General features: G+C 39.5%; 1 protein-coding gene across 5 annotated transcripts in view; it reads left to right on the top strand.

Moving 5' to 3' along the window:
• The window catches only part of ZBTB44 (zinc finger and BTB domain containing 44), a 149,736-nt gene that overhangs the window by 9,872 nt on the left and 118,225 nt on the right, over nucleotides 1-21,639 (top strand). For all 5 annotated transcript variants that reach the window (XR_013348587.1, XR_013348585.1, XR_013348586.1 and 2 more), the window contains exons 2-3: nucleotides 15,223-16,291; nucleotides 19,973-20,057. Coding sequence is in view for 2 of the 5 variants with exons in the window: in XM_077839733.1 (XP_077695859.1) it covers nucleotides 15,274-16,291; nucleotides 19,973-20,057 (1,103 nt within the window). In the remaining 3 variants the exon portion in view is untranslated. The remainder of the gene's footprint in view (nucleotides 1-15,222; nucleotides 16,292-19,972; nucleotides 20,058-21,639) is intronic.

The following is a 21,639-nucleotide window of genomic DNA, read 5'->3' as shown; positions in this document are numbered from 1 at the left end:
ATTTTTCTCTCCCTTCTCTTTGCATATTCTTATTTGTCATTTTCAGTATCATCTTCATGTACTGCTTCTGATGGTGGGCTGGGAACAGTTAAGTATTTGTTATAAAGGTGTAGTGTATGGAGGCAGTGGGAGGTCACAAAGGTCAAACTTTGATCCTAACAACTCTAGTGTTCGCAAAAAGAAAAGGAGTGCTTGTGGCACCTTAGAGACTAACAAATTTATTTGAGCATAAGCTTGTAATCATGTTTATGCCAGTGATCTAGGTATGACTATTACTATTCTTTGTGTTCAGATAATTGACACGCTTATATAGGATATAAGTTCTACATCTAGAAGAAAATCTGCAGGTTCATTTTGCACGCTGGTCTTACATGTGGTGCCTTTTAAGAGCACAATAATCAACTTAATTTGGTCCAAACATAAATGTTATAAACGTCAAGCTTTTTATCAAACCTAAGCCCAAACGTGAAATGGGCTTCACAGATTCATAAATAACAAAGACTAAATTGTGTATTGTTTTTATTTGATAGTAACACAAGTAAATTTGTTTACGTGTTTAAGCTGGTAGTGTCTCTTTAAGCACTTTCAGACCAAGTGAAACAATTCTGTTTTTAATTCTGGTAGGTCAGCAACTACACTTTGCAGATTACTGTTATCGTTATGCAGAAATTGCAGAGCCCTGAAGCTTTGCTAGTTATTTCATGGAATGTCAAGTGGTTCCCCCACATAACAATTTTTCAAATGCTAATTGCAGATTATTTTACCACATGAAAATAAAATTCATTCTAAAACAAGACCTGTAATCAGTTACTGTTCAGATATTGTTAATGGGACATCATCTTGCCTGCTATTCTAAACAGCGTAAGTGAGATTACTGTGATGGAGTCTCCCATTGAGTTTGATGGGTGAGCTACAGTCACTTATTCTGAGTCCTGAGATGGGACCAAAGACCAGCTTTGGACCTGCAGCCCCATCCACAAGTGCCAGAGGTGAAGACCATTGTAGATGAATGTGTGTTGCTTTTATCTTTATGCCCTCTCTCCTTGGTTGCAGCAATCCGCGAGCTCTCAGTCTTTCAGTCTGAGATAGTAGAGATGCTGCCATTGACTCTTGTCATGGGCTAAGAGCTCCCAGGTGTTGAGGTCAACATTACAACACTGCAGATTGACCTTGAGAGTGTATTTGTACGTTTCCCTGATCTGCCCCTAAAACAAGTTGCAGTCTTCAGTTCTGCCTAAAAGATGGCTTTCGGTATTCTGCTGTCAGATATACAGACCACGTGACCACACCATCTCAGCTGAGTTCTCAAACTTCAATGCCTGAGAAGTTGTAGCACTGAAGCACCCCAGTGTTTGGAAATAAATATCGCCACATTATTATAATTGAAGGATTAAAGAGGAAAATATTTATTTGGTTTGTTTACTTGTTTACTTGCATTACACAGACAGCTGTCAAATACAATTTTACTCTTCCCCTTTTTAGTACAGTAAATTTTCTTTGGCTACCTTTAGACAAGGAAACATTCTTAAGCAGTAGTGTCAACAGGATTTAGCACGTTTATAAGTGTTCTTGTTTGTGGTCAATTATGGGGGACGCTAAGAAAACATATTCAAACATTTTTAAACCTATTTTTCTAGTCTAGATATGGTCTTAATGAAAAAGATTGTAAAGCTCCCAACACTTGTTGACAGTGGATCGAGTGAGGCTGCACATGAAAGACCTGCTGGTCACAAGACAACTTACAGGCCATATCCCAGGATCCATTCTTTGTTTTGGAAATACAACTTTTGAAAGGCAACGGGTTAAATCTAGGGCTGTCAAGTAATTAAAAAAATTGATTGTGCGTTTAAAAAAACATGAAATTTCTAAAGATAGCTACAGCACTCAACCCAAGATTTAAGAAGCAGAAGTGCCTTCCAGAATCTGAGAAGGATGAGGTGTGGAGCATGCTTTCAGAAAACTTAAAAGAGCAGCACTCTGATGTGAAAACTAGAGAATCCAAACCACCACCACAAAAAAAAAAAAAAAAAAAATTAACCTTCTGCTGGTGGCATCTGACTTATGATGATGATAATGAACATGCGTCAGTCTACACTGCTTTGGATGGTTATCAAGCAGAACCAGTCATCAGCATGGATGCATGTCTCCTGGAATGGTGGTTGAATCATGAAGGAACTTATGAATCTTTAGTGCATCTGGCATATCAATATCTTGTGATACTAGCTACAACAGTGCCATGCAAACATCTGCTCTCACTTTCAGGTGACATTGTAAACAAGAAGCAGGCAGCACTATCTTCTGCAAATGTAAACTAACTTGTTTGTCTGAGCGATTGGCTGAACAAGAAATAGGACTGAATGGACTTTTAGATTCTGAACTTTTACGTTTTATTTTTGAATACAGGGGGTTTTTTGTACATAATTCTACATTTGTAAGTTTCATGATAAAGAGGTTGCACTGGAGTACTTGTATGAGGTGAATTGAAAAATACTATTTCTTTTATCATTTGTACAGTGCAAATATTTGTAATAAAAAATAATATAAAGTGAGCACTGTGCACTTTGTATTTTGTTGTAACTGAAATAGATATATTTGAAAAAGTAGAAAACATCCAAAATATTTAATAAATTTCAGTTGGTATTCTATTGTTTAATAGTGTGATTAATCAAGATTAATTTTTTAATTGCAATTACTTTTTTTTGTTAATCGCGTGAGTTAACTGCGATTAATCGACAGCCCTAGTTAAATCTAAAGGTTAGCTTTCAAGTTGCACTTGATAAGATTCTACTCTCTGAAAGCGCTGATCTCAAATACTTCTGCCAGAATTTCAAGAAAGTTGTGGTAAGATTAAAAAAAGCACATGATTTACAAAAACAGTGACATCGGAAGGATGGGAATTTCTTGGGGGATTTTCTTGCATATAATTTAGGTTATGGTAGTAGACAACATATTCAAGTTGATGAAGAGACAGGTGCTTTTTTCTTGCATTTGTCAAAAGATTAGTGAGAACAGTTAATCTGTTTAAACCCTCATTAGAGAAAATGTATTAGGAGCTCATTTTGGTGCACCAAGATGTGACAAGTCCACAATTTGAGCCTCTGTACTTAAATATTTGAAATGGATTGAGGAAAATGATGGTCCTCTTTCTTTTCCACATTCTAAATATTACACCATAATTAAATAGAAAACATGGAAATGACTGTGATTGACTAATTAGTGTAAAGGTAAAAATAACACTTGCTAAGCTATATTAACTCACAGTTAAAGAAAAAACCTGCAGTGTTAAAGTATTGGAAATAAGTTTGTAAAGGAAGTAGAAATCAAAGCAATATTGTATGTCTTATAAAACCAAGGCAGATACTGGATATTCAATTGTTATGAAAAAATGCATATTTTACAAAAAATATCAGTATCTTAAGACTGGATGATAGTTCCCGCCAAAATTCCCATAGAACTCACCTGTGCCTGAAAATGTGGTAAATAATAGAGAGTTCTGATAGAATTTGATGGACTAATCAAAAGATATTGCCCAGATGTTTGTACCTTCCAGTCTGGCTCTGCTGTTCAAGCCATGTAATAACATGAACAAGGTGCAAACTCACCACCACCTGTTTAATCTCAGTGAGTGAACTTCAAAGCCTAACATGGATCACTGAAGTGTTATTAGAAGTGACCTTGCATAGAAGAGAAGTCTGTCTTTTGGGGGGTTTTTTTTTGGGGGGGGGGGAGGCGCCGCGGGTGGAGGAGAGGGAGATGAAGGGGATTGTTGCTTTGTGATGTATAAAGAATTAATTGTTTAAAAAACAAAAACTTTAGAATATCAAGTCTGGACTTCCAGCAAAACCAGGGACGTCTAAGGCCTGGTCTGCACTAGAGCTTATGTCGACCTAACTGTCAGCATCTACATCAGTGGTTCCCAAACTTAGGTTCCCAAATGTCACAGGAGTTCTTGGGGGGGGGGGGGATTCCCTAATGGTGGACAGATCTGTCCCTAGGGATCCCAGGCAGCCTGGAGCCTCTGGGCTTCCAAGAGCTAAGCAGATCAAAACAAGCATATCTATCACACTGAGGAGATTTAAACTTCAAGACTCCTTATAAGAAATGGAAAGATAGGTGGATATTTTTTTTTGCTGTTTTTAAAATTTATTAGGCAGCTAGTATTGTTTTTAAAATTATTATGAAGGACAAGTTTAAACTTTGTTGTAACGTGTGTTGTTTCCCGGACTGCTCGAGACCTGAATGCTTGTGTAGGAGGAACTCTTTGAGTTGGCTTCTTAAATACCTTCATGCTGTTTCACATTGGATACTCCTTGATGAAACATAGGAGCCTTGTCTTACAACAGGCTTATTCAAAGTGATACAAGCTACGAAAGTGAGCTCTAGGAAGAGTGTTGCCGTTTTCATAATGTAATAAAAATACTGTAATGATAATAATAATAGTGTGTAAATAAGCATGTCATTAAAAACAAATTTTATATTTCCAAGATCACTGCTTTTATAATTTATACTCGGGTAAAGGAGAAAATTCCTGGAAATATTCATTTTTAGGAGGGAATTTGAGAGACTTGGCATTTTAGTGAAAGGGGTTCACAGGTTGTTAAAGTTTGGGAACCAGATCTACGCTAAAATGTTGCTCCCACCTATGTAACTTGCCCATTACACCGACTTCATAACTCCACCTCCGCAAAAAGTGTAGTGCTTACATCAATGTAGTTAGGTCAACACAATGTCAGTGCAGACCCTGCGTGCTTACATCTGTTGTTGCTGCCTTTCAGAAGCCGTCCCACAATGCCCCACACTGACAGTTAAATTGGTGCAAGCGCTACTGTTGCGGACGCGCACTGCCCACACAAAGAACATAGTGTGGACATGCAAAAGCGATTTAATTACTGTGGTGGCTGTATATTGATGTAACTTAGGTTGACTTAATTTTGTAGTGTAGACTTGCCCTAAAACGGCTTTCTCAATAAGCAGCTGAAGGGGTGGAGATATCAAAGTGCCTTTCTCCCAAGAAACAATCAAAATAGATGTTAATAAACACCTAACAATAACAAAAAACCCAAAACAGTGTGACACAGGTCCTTTCCCTCAGTCTGTTCCCAGATGAGAATATTTTAATCCAGAGTTAATTTATAGCAAACCCTAAATGGCAAATATGTTTGTAAATGAGTATTCTGGACAAACATTTTTGGGTGTCCACACTGGCATTTACAAATGCGTTAGCTAATTCGAATTAACTGGCTATCAGTTTACTTGAGTTTAAAAAGTTCTGGTCTAGACAAACCCTCAGTTGCTCAGGTTTCACTCTTGTCGTGCCATAATCTCAGTAGACTTGTAGCATAAACAGGGACATTGTAATGTTAAAGTCAATTTTCTTTCACACCTTTATACATCATAAAGAAGCAAAAATGGACAAATGTAACTATTTTTTCTTTTAAAAATACTGTGTACATAAATAGATCAGCGTAATGTTAAAGTCAACAGGTTTGATCTTGGGTGCTTAAATTTAGGTAACTAAATCCCAGTTATGCAAACATACTTGAAAATATTCTTTACATGAATATTAAACTGGCCAATGTGAGTATTCTGTGTGTTGTAGGGCATATATATTGTGCATGTTGAAAATAAATAGGTCTGTTAATCTGCATATTTCTCAAATGAGAATTGAGAATAATACTATACATATGGCTTTTTGGTAAGAATGTTAAATTTTTAATTTTCCAACTAACTGTGCAGCCTTCGTGTTTTAAATAATGTGGCTTTTTTGCAATGAATTATTCTCTAACTGGGTACTAATGAGCTAAACTCTGGAGAATGTTTGCAGCGGAGTAGGTGGTTGTGGTTTGGGTGTAATATTTTATATATCAGGAAATGTATTTGTTTTTTAAAATATGAGTGCGCACACGTTGCTGCAAAGAAACACTGCAAAGATTTTCTTGAGTTAATTGATCGTGTAAACATCTTATTTTCAGATTTGAATAAATGAACTTGACTACAGTGGAAAAATTTCCTTTCTGGCTTCTAGAATTTTCCAGACTACTTGTAGTTCTGTGGTTTTACTGGGCACATGGATTCTTTCTTAATTTTGCCAAAATTCTTGCAGTTACATGTGATGTAATATTTACTTTATATCTAATTACTGGTCTTTGAAAGAGCCAGAAATTTTACTATGTTTTTGAAATAATGGGGATTATAGTCTTCCTTATTTTGGAGGATGGAATTAAAGTACCACTAGTGCCACCAAGATTTCTGACAGGGGTCTAATACAAAATGAGACTGTCTTTTTGAATATTCCTGACTCTTCTCCCCTTCATCCTAGCAGTTTTTCCTTGCGAATGGAGATAACTAGTCGTCCTCAGAACAAAGTTTGAACCATGCGGATTTGGCAGCAGCGTTTGGCTGTAATTGCAACAGTTTAAAATTGAAGCGCTTTAAACTGATTTTAATGAAAGGAGCAGTGACAAGGTTTGCATGCCTAAAATGTGATCAGCTTTGATACTTAGACCTTTCTGTAGACTGGAAGCTATAATTGCATTTAACATCATGTGTTCCCTCTAGTATGATTCTAGCGCAACCTGCATCCAATCCAAGTCACTCAATTGTGTCTAGGTTCCACGAACAGTGGAGTTCTTGCTAGGGCTGACCATGACCAAGACAATTCATGTCAGCTTTATTGTGTTACTGTCCATGTGGATGGAGGCTAATGTCATGTTAAAACACACAAGTCAAATTGGTCTTCCATAACCCTTTGCACTGCAGGAGTGACCTCTTTGGCTAGGTAGCTAATCTTCATTGCTCAGGGGTCAGCAAGGCCAAAAAACAGCTACTTGTTTAAATTTCCCTGAACGGCCACATGCATTCCAGCTGAAGACTGATTCCACAGCAACCAACTTCTTTTTGCAACTGATCAGCAAACTGCTTCATGCTTCATCTGTAAATTAGTTATCTATCTGCTATAAAACTATAATGTTGGCAGCTAGCTACCCACAGTGCTCCTAGCGTGTGAGCTGTGGGCATCTTAATTTTGGCTGTCTTCTGGGCCAAGGCACCAGCAGTGCAGAATTCCTTTAACAGAAATCACAAGGCTTACAATGAGATTTCAAGTCATCATGCCAACCTGGAAATTTCCCAGACCAGAATGAAAGCCATATCAAGGGGATGAAGGTGGCCTATAAGAAGACAAAGAACGGTAAATCCAGGAGTGTTACCAATGTTTTGTCCATTTCCCCATGAAATGAATTGAATTATGAGATTCTGCCCCAGTACAAGGCTGGTATACTTAATGGACCGCCTGGTAAGTTCCTTTTATTTATTATACTCCTTTACTTGGCTTCGGGTGGAGACATTGTGAGGTTTTGTGGAGGCAGCCGTTGGCAGATACAGCTTCATTTGGGCGCACAATTTTCCATCCATCTCTGTGGCCTCCTCAGGTTCCATCCCGGTTGCAATCTAATCTCCTGGTTGGACTCTGGCCACCTCCTTCCCACCGACCCGCACCCAGTCTCTCTACCCCTTGATATCTCTGGCAAGGTTCCTGGGGCACAGTTGCTGAGCGAGGAAAGAATGTCCACGCTACCATTGGTTATGACTGCCTGTTGGCATGGCACATACTGGCAGGCAAAATGGGTAATCAGGGAAAAATTTCAAAAGTGAACTGCACACACAGTGCACTGAGGCTTAACTAGGAGGGTTTTATGGCTTTAAAACAATGGCGCTCAGCCTTTTCCAGTGGTACTCCGTCTTACCACAGGAACAGTTTTGTGATGCACCCTCTCTCATCTAGCCATAAAGAAAGGGTGGGTGGTTGTGATACTCCCACCCTAGTTGCGAACCCATACTTTAACACAAGCAGAGGCATTCCCAGAATACAGGAGTTGCAGGTGGCATTTTTAACCCCAATATGACATCCCACTTACACAGGTAAGCAAACAAGTGGAGATTACTCCACGTATGCATTTTCCCGTTCCATAGTAGCACTAGGACAATGCAAGTGATTTTCAAACTAGAGTTCACTGAAGTTATCTGATTGGTTTGGATCGTATGCTGTAAGAAAATGTAGCCGTGTGAAGCGCATTCAGAGCACTGAGAGGGAGTGCACTTTTGCAGGCACTGCAGGCATGCAGTATAGGCAAAATTATTTTAGTGAGGCAGATACTACAGACACTCTACCTTAATCTGTTTTTGGGCTTAATCGGTATCCACCCTTTTGGCACAAGATCAGAAACTTTCCCTTTTATGCAATATTCCACATTGTTCTTGAGGCCTACAGAGATGGCCTGCTTTTCCTCCACCCCCACTACCTTTTACAGGTGACGCCGCCTTTCCGAGCATCCAGCAAATGTCTTCATATGCCAAAATGACTCTTTGGTATAGCTCATTAGCTTTCCTCTTGTTGCCTGAAACACCTGGGGCCTTTCATACTCTGGAATCTGCAACATGTTGTCAGACAGTCTGAAATGTGTAGAAATGATCAATATTTGATTTTCTGTACAGGTGACATTCTCGAGCAGCTCCCCCCTTTTAAAAAAAGATAAATATGGTTTTTAAGGATCTAATTCCAATGCCTTGATAGTCTTTGGGAAACATAAAGGGAAGGCAGTAGCTTATGGTAGTGCTGCCCATGTCTCTTGGTGAAATTATGTATTGGAATGTAAAAGTGGAGATAAAAGTGTCTGTTTTTCCCTTTCCAGAAAGGATTTGGTGGTATGTTGCTGTGGACACTGATATAGACTTTTGGCTTTTCCTACAGGCCCTCTTAATGCTGCTCATCCCAGGCTTGAATCAAGAAGACCATGTCCTAACTGGACATGCTTCACAGTCGTCATGCCAGGAGAACGATTCCAAAGAGGGCAGACTGCCTGAATTTCAGGCATTGTCATACCTCTGCTTTTTCCAAGCTCCAGCTGAGAAGGATACTTCAGGTTGCAGAGAGAGGATGGCAAGTAGTTTGACTGCTGGACCGTGGCCGAATATGTTCGTTCTCACAGATTTAAAGGGAGGACGGTGAATTCCAAAGACACAAGTTTCAGGGATTTTGAGGTGCTTACACACAAACCCTCAAGCCATCCTGCTGCCTCTGCCTCATGTGCACTGCTTGTACCTGCTCCCTCACCTCCATGTAACGATGCGCTCCAGAATAGTGCGCTGTGGTACTTTAAACAGCAGACTCGTGTCTCAACCATAGCCTGTGCATGCCAGTGCAGAGAAGAAGGAATGAGAAACAGCACGCTGAAGTGATGCACTTCCACTACCTCCAAGATGTTACAGAGAAGAGTAGCCCCAAGCTTTCTTTTTGGGAGAATGCATTTAAGGTTACATATGCAAACCTGACTAGTTAGTTGGGGGTATACTACAATAGTCCATACAAAAATTCACATTTGGGAGCTAATGTTAGTCTTATTGCAAGAATTGCTTTCTTGGCCTTGTTTTGTAATGCCGGATGCACCGTGTACTGTCTTTTCAGTTTCAGATTTAGTCTGTTGTCACAAGCTGGCATCTGGTCTACTCTCTCTACTTCCAATAAAGCTGTGTTTAAAACTACTCATTTGTTACTTGCACTTCAAATAATTCTGTCTCAAGTAATATTTTCACCACCCAAGGGGACAGCCAGAGCCTCACCGCCAGGGTTCAGGCTCTCCTTCTCCCCATCCCCCAAATCCCTCATTGGGAGACAGACTGGGCTCAGGCTGTCCTCTTCTCCTCACCCCCCCCCCTCCCCCCCACAAATCCTTCAGCAGCAGGTGACCCAAGCTCTCCTTCCCATCCCCCTCCTTCCCAATCCCTCACCTGGAGGCTGTGGGGCTCCATCTGTCAGCCCTGGGGTGGCAGCAGCTGTGCAGAAGTAAGGGTGGCAATAAGTCTGCTGTGAAAAGTGGTGGTGGTGTTGTTTGTTGTTACAGTAACAATTATAATCTTTGTTATTAACAAATATCACTTTTTATATTGCCTCCCTTCTGTGCTGCTGCTGGCGTGGCACTGCCTTCAGAGCTGGGTGCCCAGCCAGCAGTCGCTGCGATCCCCTCTAACTTCAGAGCTGGTTGGCGATATATCTACTTGGCGGGGGGGCATAAATGACTACAGACACAAAGAAGGGGAGCCCGATCAAATAAGTTTGAGACCCACTGATCTAGTGTAATCACTCTGTGTTTGTGGGCCTGACCCATAACTGCTGCTTGAGTGTTCCCTTCATTCGTGAGGAAATGATGCAGTTAGTCATGGAACTCCTCTGAGACTCTCTTCTTGCAGGGCATTCCTCACACCAGGCCCACGTTAGCTATGCTAGGAAATTATATAATAGGCTTTGGGACCTTGGAGAAATTATGAGAGCCCCCTACCCCCGAGGAATCTTGGGATTTTTCCAGGACAGGTTATAGGAGTTGAGAAACTAACCCCTCTGTGTGCAGTTTCCCTGAGCAGTTGCAAAAGTCTCTGAGGCCTGCGTAGTCATCCGTGAGGCACCGCAGTTTGCTGTGGTGTTGGGAACTCTGAGATGCAGCTCCAGAAGGCACTGCTGCTGAAAAGGGTTAAGTGTACTGCTGTTACACTCTGTATCCACACCAGCACATCTGTGTGTAGAGACACTGACATGTTCAATAGTCAAACTAAGGATTGAGTTTCTTACCGTTCAGATAACAATGGTATAGATATTGCTTCAAGTACAATTTAAAGGTACTGCTTTGTGAGTTACATTGTGCCTACCCCCACCCCAAAAATTTAATATTTTTGGTGCTGAGCCCTGTTGATTCTTGTAAACTAAGTGCTGTATATGGTGTCTCTATGTAAAACTTTCAGCAAGGTGATTTGTGAAAGATCACTATTTAAGCCAAGAGATGGTAGTTTATTGCAGAAATAAATTTTCAATGGCCTTCACAAAGTAAGGACTACTTTCATGACAACTCTCAAGGTAGATCAATTTTTAGACCTAATATCCTTGATTATAACAGTTCCAAGCTCTGTCGTAAAAGAAATATAGCATCTGTGGAGCAACTGGTGTAGCCTCGTCAGACTGATTATGAAAGCTGTGATAATCAACACTATCCCCAAACTTGTAGTTTGATGTCTTTAACTTGCGTTCAGCCATTGTTTGTTGCATGTTGTCTGTTTGATGTAAGTTCTTCAATATGCGTGGAAATACTGCAGCTCAACACGTGTTTCAGGTTTTAATGTAACTGGCATTTATGGCAATAACTTAACTGTAATTCTGTTGGACACTTGTGATTTTAAGTATGCGGTACTGACAGAGATGGGGCTGTTAAAACATTGAATTTGTATCTTGATGGCTCAGTGCCCTGATGTATTCACTCATTACCTCTAAAAGTGACAGGTTTGCATTCCATAGATTCCATTACAGCAGAGTGAATATTTCGTATTGAAGTAATTGCATGCAAGGAGACCTTGCAGTGTTGGACTGCCCTCCCCTACTTCTTTTTTTTTTTAAATACCATAGGTTTGTCCACACTGAGGCTCAAAAAGGGCTACTGAGCTGGCTTAGAACAGTGTTTTAAAGGAAATTCAGCAAATAGTGTTCTTGGTCCAGTGTAAATGGGAGGCCTCTGTCAGCTAAAGCTAACATCTTGAATATTTTTTGTGTATTTTTGAAGTTATAGGGCTAAATCCACTTTTGCTGTAAGGAGGCACAACTGGTGAAGTTGGCCCATGGTGTCACCTTTAAAGAGAAAACCAATTTCACACTATAAATCTCGTGTCACAAAGATGATATTCTTAAGGTATAAAGAAAAATTAAAAAGCAGGAGGCAAGTGAGAAACAAAAGTATTGGTAATGAGACAGGACCAGCAGGATAAGATAGAGAATGCTGAAGTTGGACCTATTGTTTGTTCATAGTATACATTGTACAGTTTGTACTTTCAAATATGTTTGTAGTTTCCAGGCACACAAGTTTTACATACAACTCAGATGTTGAAAAATAAGTACTTTAGAGGACATGAACTGGTAAATGTGATTTGTTGATTCAGAGGTTTTAACTTTTTCTCCTTTGGAAGTAACTGCTTGATTTCTTCAGTCTTGAAACAGTAAAAATGAGAGAGGCCACCTTAAATGATTTAATATCAAGGTCTACCCTACTTCTAACTCGATTTAAAATCTATTAAACTGAACTTGTGTGAAAACCCAGTGCCCTAACATTTATCATCAGACTACCCATCAATTGGCAATTCAGAAAATTCTCCTTGTTCTGGCATTCTGAGGCACTCTTGTCACACTTCAACAGAGTAGTGTGTGACTGGCTCACTCAAACCATAAGAGTAAAGAAAATGTCAGGGAAAGTTTGAAATTGCTGTTGCATCAACCTATTAAACTTCTTTGAAAATAGTATTTTAAATGTTTACAGTTAATATGAGTGGTTTATTCTTTGAATTTGAAAAAACACTGTGGTGTAGCATGTTGCGTGTGTGGGACAATTGAATTTTCTGAGAGATGAGGGGTGAGAAGTCCATCACCCATGCCACCAGTCGTGGGGAAGGGGAAGCATGCCTGTGTTTCTTTCAGGGTGCTGTCCCTGCTCTGCTCTCAGAGTTGGTCTTATCTTATATTGTCCTATGGCTGGAAGTTATTAAACTTTTCCAGTTCCATTCCGCCACACATATACCCCAACTCCACTCCAGGTTGCTGTTGGGGGGAATCTCTACTACTTTTCTGCCTCCTGGCTGCAAAGTAGCATCAGGAATAGTTCTCCCTTACTCCATCCACTCCCAAGCTCTTCATTTTTGGTGGTTCTTCCGCAGATAAACTCTAGTCTGCCTCTCCTGTTCTTCAGTAAAGCTATAAACATAAACTAAGCCTCTGGAGCTATCTCTCTCCAGACCTCTCTAGATATGAGACTGGTATATGATTTCTTTCACTTAACAAAGAGAAAAGGAGTACTTGTGGCACCTTAGAGACTAACCAATTTATTTGAGCATAAGCTTTCATGAGCTGCAGCTCACTTCATCGGATGACGTATGGTAACACCCATTGTTTCACGTTGTCTGTGTATATAAATCTCCCCACTGTATTTTCCACTGAATGCATCTGATGAAGTGAGCTGTAGCTCACGAAAGCTTATGCTCAAATAAATTTGATAGCCTCTAAGGTGCCACAAGTACTCCTTTTCTTTTTGCGGATACAGACTAACATGGCTGCTACTCTGAAACCTTCACTTAACAAGTGTTTTGTTTATGCTTAATTTCTCCCTTCGCAGTGGCGTGAAATTTCATTTTAAATCCAAGTTGTCTTCATAATTTGACTCAGACTTCATAAATTGTTAACGTTTTTCTCATAATTTACGGTTATTGAAATAGATTAGCCATGTGACTGCATCTGTTAATGTTAGTCAGTTGATTCTGTGCTCCAGAAGGAGTAACACTTTTTTCTCTGTCTGAAGTAGTTTGCAATATGAAGAGTGAAATGGCAGGAACAAGATAATGTGAGGTGGAAATATGGCTCATGTTTAAGAGTGGAGTGAGTGAGTAATGAGAGAGATTCACCAGGAGGTTCTGATAGCCACTATTTATGTATATTTTAAGGCTCCAGATCAGTAACCTATTCCACATAGGCAGCCCCCTGCATCCATGAGCTTATAAAACTCCTCCTGGGCATGAGATCCACTTGTACAGATTTGTGAGTGTGAGAGGGAGGTAATATGGCTAGAAGGGAGGAGAGACTTACCCCTGTCAACCAACCAGGTATAATTCAGTCTCTGATATTTAAACATGGAGGAGCACTTTATTTATGCATCCAGCTGCTTCTGAACTGTGTAAAGCCTATAAACACAGAAGAAAATGGGGTCCCCACTTTAATTGGGAGTTGTGTTCGTGAAAGGAGTGCATGTTTAGGGCTTAAGTAACTGAAATGATAGCTTGTTTCCCCTTTAACAATTAAATACATAATTAAAGCTGCCTCAGAAACTAGGTCTCATTTGGAGACCAATTCTATCCTCCTCTGCCACTGCAGAGGGCTGTGTATGCAGCAGAAGTCGTATGGTTCCCTTGCAAAAGATGGAAGCAGAAGATGCACACAGAGCCTCGCTGTGCAAGGACTCTTTCCACATGTCTGCAAAGTGAGGAGTTGGGGTCACTGGACCATCTTATTCCCCTGTGAAATCAGAGGTGTGTGTGTAGGTTTCAAACAGTCAATAATGTCTTGAGACTGTTTCCTCTGTATCCTGGAGGAGAGGATTCTCTGTCTTCCACACCTCCAGGAAATTGTCAAGCCTTTTTACTTAGATTAGCATCAAAGAGAGGATTTGTCCCTAAGAAAATAGTTGGAAGTGTTCTGGAAATCTATTGCAAATACAGACTAACACGGCTGCTACCCTGAAACCTGTGTTTATATTGTTTCAGCAATAGATATGCAAAGGAAGATGTTATATCCCCTGTGTTTGCTTTACCTTAGATGTAAAATCCAGCGTTGTAGATACGATTTGGTAAGCCAGAAGTGTACTCTGAGGTTTACAATGCATTTTGGTTTTGGAGGAATTTTCAACAACCTCTCATCCTAGTCCAAAATCATGTATTGAAAACAGCTTTAGGCAATCACTGCCTTCGCTACCAGCAGCACAGCTTAGCTATTGTCAAAAACTGTTCTATGTTTGATAGCTTGAACTCCGTCTTCCGAAAATTCATACAGTGGACTCCATACAGCTTTTTTATTTAGAACCTTCACTGAGAAGTTTGTTTGATTCTACACATTTGCATCCCAGCCCAAACTAATGTCAGGGTCTTCAGTTTACAGAACCATTTCACAAAGCCCCTGAAGACTAATAACTAAGCAGATTCCAGAAAACAAAAATACAGGTTTTAAGATGCATTCGTACTAATTTAAAAGACCATATTTCCCATCTCAACAGGTAAGCGTCCCTGTTAATTACCCTGATCACAATTTATTTCTTTGAGCAGGTGACAGCAGAGATGTGAAAGGTGATATTATTGGCTGAGTTCAGATAATCTGACTTTGACATTTCGTTTGCATTATTACAAAATATTAATAACTCAGTGCATTCTCGTTGAGCAAATCTAATATAATCTCACATAATTTTTCCTGGCCCATGGGACAGTCTGGATTCTAAAAGATCTAATGTACTGGACTTTAGTGTAAAGGAAGATTCTCTTTCATATTAGTCTCTGCAAATATGAAGTCACTAATCTTTAATTCTCAGTGTAGAAATTTGTAGTGTAGAATATCTTTATAAAAATGACAAAAGATAATGTTTTTTGTCTGTTTTTTAGGACACTTGTGACCAGTTGCATGGTGAAAGAGCATCAGCAAAAAGTGAAAAAATGGGTGTAAAAACGTTTACTCATAATTCCCCTGCTCACAGCCAGGAGATGCTTGGAAAACTTAACATGCTTCGCAATGATGGACATTTCTGCGACATCACCATTCGCGTACAGGACAAAATCTTCAGGGCACACAAGGTGGTCTTGGCAGCCTGCAGTGACTTCTTCCGCTCTAAGCTAGTTGGCCAAGCAGAAGATGACAGCAAGAGTGTATTAGATTTGCATCATGTGACAGTGACTGGCTTTATTCCCCTCCTGGAGTATGCTTACACAGCCACGCTGTCTATCAACACCGAAAATATTATTGATGTGTTGGCTGCAGCCAGCTACATGCAAATGTTCAGTGTTGCTAGCACATGCTCAGAATTCATGAAGTCGAGTATTTTATGGAATACGCCCAACAGCCAGCAAGACAAGGTGCTAGATGCAGGACAAGAAAACAGTGCAAACTGCAACTTTACATCTCGAGATGGCAGCCTTTCTCCGGTTTCCTCCGAATGCAGTGTGGTGGAAAGAGCCATTCCTGTTTGTCGAGAGTCCCGAAGAAAGCGCAAAAGCTACATAGTCATGTCTCCTGAAAGTCCACTTAAGTGTAACACACAGACGAACTCCCCCCAAGTGCTCAATCCTTCAGCTTCCTATGCAGAGTCCAGAAATCAACCAGTAGACTCTTCCTTAGCTTTTCCTTGGACTTTTCCTTTTGGAATTGATCGAAGGCTTCAGTCTGAGAAGGTGAAACAGGTAGAGAATTCTAGGACTTTAGAACTGCCTGGTCCATCTGAAGCAGCCAGAAGAATTACTGATTATGTGACATGTGAGAGCACAAAGGCCAGTTCACCTCTTGTGATTGAAGAAGATGTGCGTGTCAAAGTGGAAAGGTTAAGTGATGAGGAGGTTCATGAGGAAGTATCGCAGCCTGTCAGTGCATCCCAGAGTTCTCTGAGTGATCAGCAGACAGTTCCAGGAAGTGAGCAAGTTCAGGAAGATCTCCTGATCAGCCCACAGTCTTCCTCTATAGGTACAGCCACTTCTACTATTTTATATATGCATACATACATGCGCTCGTGATTTTATGTAAGAAAGTCTGCTTGAATTTTTAATTAGGTCACAGAAGATTGGTGAAACTGTATTTTGTTCTGACTTATGAAATGCTATGCAGTGATTTTAACAGTTTATTAATAATTATTTTCTTAATAGTGCCAAATGGTTTGGCCACAGTCCATTCACAGTACCATTTTGGAAAGATTGGTGCTTTCAGTAACCTTTAACTCCCTTTACGGTATCTTTGAGCCAAAATCAAGCCTTTTATCAGTGTAGGTACAATGATAGTAGAGAGCTTTTATTATAAGAGTTAAGAACATAAGTTGCAGAATAAATGGTGGAAAGCTGTCAAATTAATATCCCAGACAAAAACAAAACAGTGCAGTCATAATATATAGAATCTTTCCATTTCAAAGGGATTTAATCACAAATTGCAGCTGTTATTCTGCCAAATGCTGAGACTAACATTTTTCCCAAATGACAATTTGTAGCCATTTTTGGGCTCCTGGAGTGAGCTGTTATCTATTAATAGCTAATATTTAGTGCAGTGGTTCTCAACCGGGGGTATGTGTACCCTGGGAGTATGAAGAGGTCTTCCAGGGGGTACATCAACTCATCTAGATATTTGCCTAGTTTTACAACAGGCTACATAAAAAGCACTAGCGAAGTGAGTACAAACTAAAATTTCATACAGACAAAATGAAAGTAAGCAATTTTTCAGTAATAGTGTGCAGTGACATTTTTGTGTTTTTTGTCTGATTTTCTAAGCAAGTAGTTTTTAAGTGAGGTGAAATTTGTGGTACGCAAGATAAATCAGATTCTTTAAAGGAGTACAGTAGTTTGGAAAGGTTGGGAACCACTGATTTAGAGGACATAACTATAACAATCCAGTTTTCTCTTTGCATAGAAAAGACTCTTAAAATGGCTTTTAGTAAGTCTGGACACAGTTTGCAATATTTCTAGTTTGGTTGCCAGAATTTTGTACAGATTATCTATTTGCCTTTGTATTTATAAAGCCTATTTATTGAAGGATTATTTCAGTAAATCTGGTTTATTTGAGAACTGTTTGGTCAACTTCATTCAAATAATATCATGCCAAATGCTGTTTCACTTAATAAAACTTTAAATATAGCCTTGTACTAACTCTACCTCAGAGTTTTGTCTGGTGGATATAGCACTGTGCCTTCGTGAGGGAGTGGTAGCTGATCTCACTGACCCTTTCAAGGAGGAAATATCTGGTCACTGTAATTATACTATATCAGTTGCTCTAAAGAAGCAGGAACTTTGTCATATTAGTACATGCTTCCACTCTTCGTATATTGCTATTTTTTTGTATGTCTTTATTTTTTATAGCTCATATGATAGCATTCTACATTGGTAGCATTTATGCCCAATCTAAACTGCTTTGCTTACTGGAGATTTACAGACACAGTTTTTGTGAATCCCCTTTGAGTAGTAGCCACAAAAGTGTGAGTAAATACTGGTTCACTGAAGGTGCAATTTGACCTAGTCCTTAACACATTGTAGCAATACCTTAGAAAAGAAATTGCCAAGGACATGTGATCAGTTGTGTGAAGTGGCAGGAGACTATATTGAGATATATATGTATCTATCAGAAAGAAATATAAACTGCAACATACCAAAAAAGACAATGAAACTAAGGGTCAAGAAAAAAATCATACTCACTGAAAAGTTTTACCCACTTGTATTTCTTATTCAAGCAGCCTGAAAGACAACTAACTATGCTGCTTCCTTTTGATCAGGATTCAGTGTGATCTGTATAGAAAATGTCAGAGGAAAGGTACATTAGATATCTGTTCTAAGCCACTCCAAAAATAGCAGTGTATAAAAATACGTGTCCAACATTAAAAAAGTAATCTTTAACCATAGGAGAATGGGACGAATGGAAATATAAGAATGAGACTAGCACTAGATCATAAAGAGAGGGACTCCAGTGAGTGGCCTAAATGTTCTTTTCTAAGAAAGTCTTAGAACTGAACAAATGCACTGAACGTACGCTAGTGATCAGCCCCTGATAATGTGTGTGACTGAGTTCCTTTTGCCAAAGATTGACCTAGCCAGAATCCTTAACTGTGAAATGACATTGATTGAGAAGCAGCTTTGAAAATGTCACCTTATAGTACTAACTCTTTGATCTCTACCCTTCTGGGTCTGTTGCCACTGCGGGCATGTTCCCTATCCATATTTACACCGCAAAAAGAGGATTTGGGGTTTGTGCCTTGTTTTTGTGTACTGCATTAGTGACCATCATTTTAACCAAATGCTCTAAAGTCTAAAATTAAATGTCTGTAAGCTTTGAGGATAGTTCAGTATAGCATGCTGCTGCACCTTCATGGCTGCAGATACAAAAAAGTTGGCCTGAATGATGCATGTGTGATGCTTTCCTTAGAGCACCTAGAGCTTTAAGCCACTCTTAACCTCTGCTTTAGCAAGAGAGAGTTTTGCTGGAGTTTAGATTAGAAGAGACAGCTCCCTGCTGCACCAATCGGTCTGCCTCACCAGCAAACTCCCTGAGACACTGCCAGTCCTTGCCTTGCCTTGCAGGTAATAGAGTGAACACAGGTTCACCAGAAACATCTCTCTGCAGAGAGGTAAATCCACATTCCTTTGTCTAAGCCAGGCTTGCCTCCAGAACATATTTCCAGCCCATACACATAACTCTTTATATACAACCTGTACATAGATCACACAATATGACCAGCATGTCACCTCTTTTTATATGATACCTTACCCAAACTGTTTGGCTAAATATTTTGACAACTGTGTGTTGTGTTCCATTTGCCATTTGGCATAAAGGGCCCTTAAGGTATCAGTGTATTTGAATTTACATTTAGCGTTGTTTGCACAGCATTATTATACCATAGATTATAGATTATATTCCTGTTTTTCTGTATTCTAAAGAAGTGCAAATTCCTTGTTTTAGAAGGTTTGCACTGTACCAAAGGTATGATAAAGCACAGTTGCAGCCCAGGCCACATTCTAAGCCTCCTTTATTTCCTAAAGAGGTATTGCCTTGCACACGATCACAACATTAGGGATGATCCAGTATAGCAGTAACTGTTGGGGGCAAGGAGGTGTGTTAAAACACAATGTTCTCTTTCCTGAACACACACATTACCCTTTTAAAATTACATGTATTTATCTCAGTGTTTTATAATGCATTTATAAAAGCTCCCCTGCCTGTTTTTCTTATATTGTAAAGAGCTCTCATTCGCTACTTGGGCAATTGCAAGAATTGCTCCTTTGCAGTTTGTTATATATAGTATCACTTAAACAGTGTGTAAAAGCACTTTATAATACTGGAGAAAGACAAGCCAGAGAGCCTTTATAAATATATTATGTTAGTCTGGTAGCAACACTTGTTATGTTTGAGAAGATATTTTCATAACTCTGTGACATCAGCCCCATCAGAAAGATAAGTACACAAAATAAAAACTCTAGCAGCAAATGAACCTTTTTTGCACTAGGTTTTATTAGTTGGCAATATTGTGAAGGATAAAATCAATATAGAATTCAGTGTTCTTATTTTTACGGTTTGTGTTACATCTGATCTTGCGAGCCCACATGTAGTTTCCCACTTTTTGAGCACTTTTACTTGCATTAAATTGCAAATTGATGTTCCTTTTTTCTTCCCCAGGTTCAATAGATGAAGGGGTTACTGAGGGATTACCCACTCTCCAAAGTACCTCTGGCACTAATGCTCATGCAGATGATGATGATCGGTATGTACCAACATAGTGTGCAAACTGTTCTGTAGTGAGTGAGTGGTATGCTATAATTAACTTGCCCCAGCCCTGCTCGGAGAAAGGTTAGCTGCTCATACATATACTTTGTGTTGAACAAAGTACGATCAGTGCCTGAAGGATCAAATACTTTAGGAGAGCAGAGGTGGTGAAAGTCCGTGTTTTGCTTAGCAGTTGCACTGTTTCCTTTTGTGAAGTTTCCAACTGAAACTGAAGAGGAAAGAGATGCTTATTTCTGTGCTGTGTATTCCCACTGTTCTGTATTTATACACAGACTTCATTGTGAAACAATTAAGGTTGTTGCATACATGGTATATCTGACACAAAAACAAGGAAATGAAAAATTAATCCACATAACAGTACATATCTTCTCCTCCTCCACCTAGAGAAAGACGCACAGCTGTTACAACTACTGTACATCACACATACCACAACCGTAACTCTGTTCCCTCAATCTGTTGATCTTAATATACCTTTACCAAAACACCCTGTTTCATCACTATTAGGTGTAGATGTTTAACATAGTAGTTTGCTGTGCTGGGAGCAGGTAGTATGTTAAAGTGGGTGATGGAAGGCTGGCATACCTAGGTATATAGAGTTAAAGTTATGGGGGCATGGACTGAAGTGTATGGTAGTTGTGATGAAAGGAAGGTATGTGCTCATGGGCAGGGTATGGGGTATGTGCTGTTGGGTAGTTTAACTTTTTATTTCCTAGCTTTTGTAGTTTTTGTCACGTGTGGTATGTATGGAGCCACACTGTTTCCCAGTGAAGCTTTTAGTGTATTAATTTCCTAATGTTTAAATGTTTGATCAAGGGAGTTGGTCTTGAGCAAGAGGTATGGACCCTATGCTGGCTGTTCCAGGAGCTCTGACACAGTTGCAGTGTCTGATAGAGAAGCTGTCATCAGCCAGCAGCTGCACTTTTCTAGTGCACAAAATCTCTGTTGGCAGCTGATACGTAAAACTTTCTCCATTGTAGGGTTACATGTGAAAGAAGAATGTAACTGCTGGCAAAAGATTTGGTGTATGATTGAGAAGATTTTACACACTTCGGTCTGTGAACGTAGTTATAATAATAACATAGTTCTTATAGTTATGACTAATAGTTAAAATAACCCTAAATACCCTTTTTAAAACTACCTGTTGCACCAGATCTACTCCCAAGTTCATCTCTATCCCAGTTTTTAAAAAGATACGAGTCAACAACAAAAAAACCAAACTGTCACAGTTTGATTTCAGCCATGGATCAAATTCAGGCACCTTCTATTAAAAAATATACGAAAAGAAATGAATCAGAAACTTAACAGAAAATTCAAAGGGCATAAAACTAACATGTTATGAAATTTCACACTGAAAGGCCACTTACATGTAAAGGAGAAAGGAATTTATGCCCCATTTTAAGCCCATGCTCGAAAAATTCCCAAACACAGATTGGAAGAACCATCAGTAAAATCCAGCAGGATTTGTGTTCTGTTCACACAGTACTGAAAAAATTGTGAGCTGTGTGCATTTATTAAGAACAGAATTCTGCACTCCGGGACTTTGGATTTTCTAAACCAAA

This window comes from Eretmochelys imbricata, chromosome 22 (assembly GCF_965152235.1).
Source record: "Eretmochelys imbricata isolate rEreImb1 chromosome 22, rEreImb1.hap1, whole genome shotgun sequence".
NCBI lineage: Eukaryota > Metazoa > Chordata > Testudines > Cheloniidae > Eretmochelys > Eretmochelys imbricata.
This window is presented reverse-complemented; position numbering and strand designations above follow the sequence as displayed.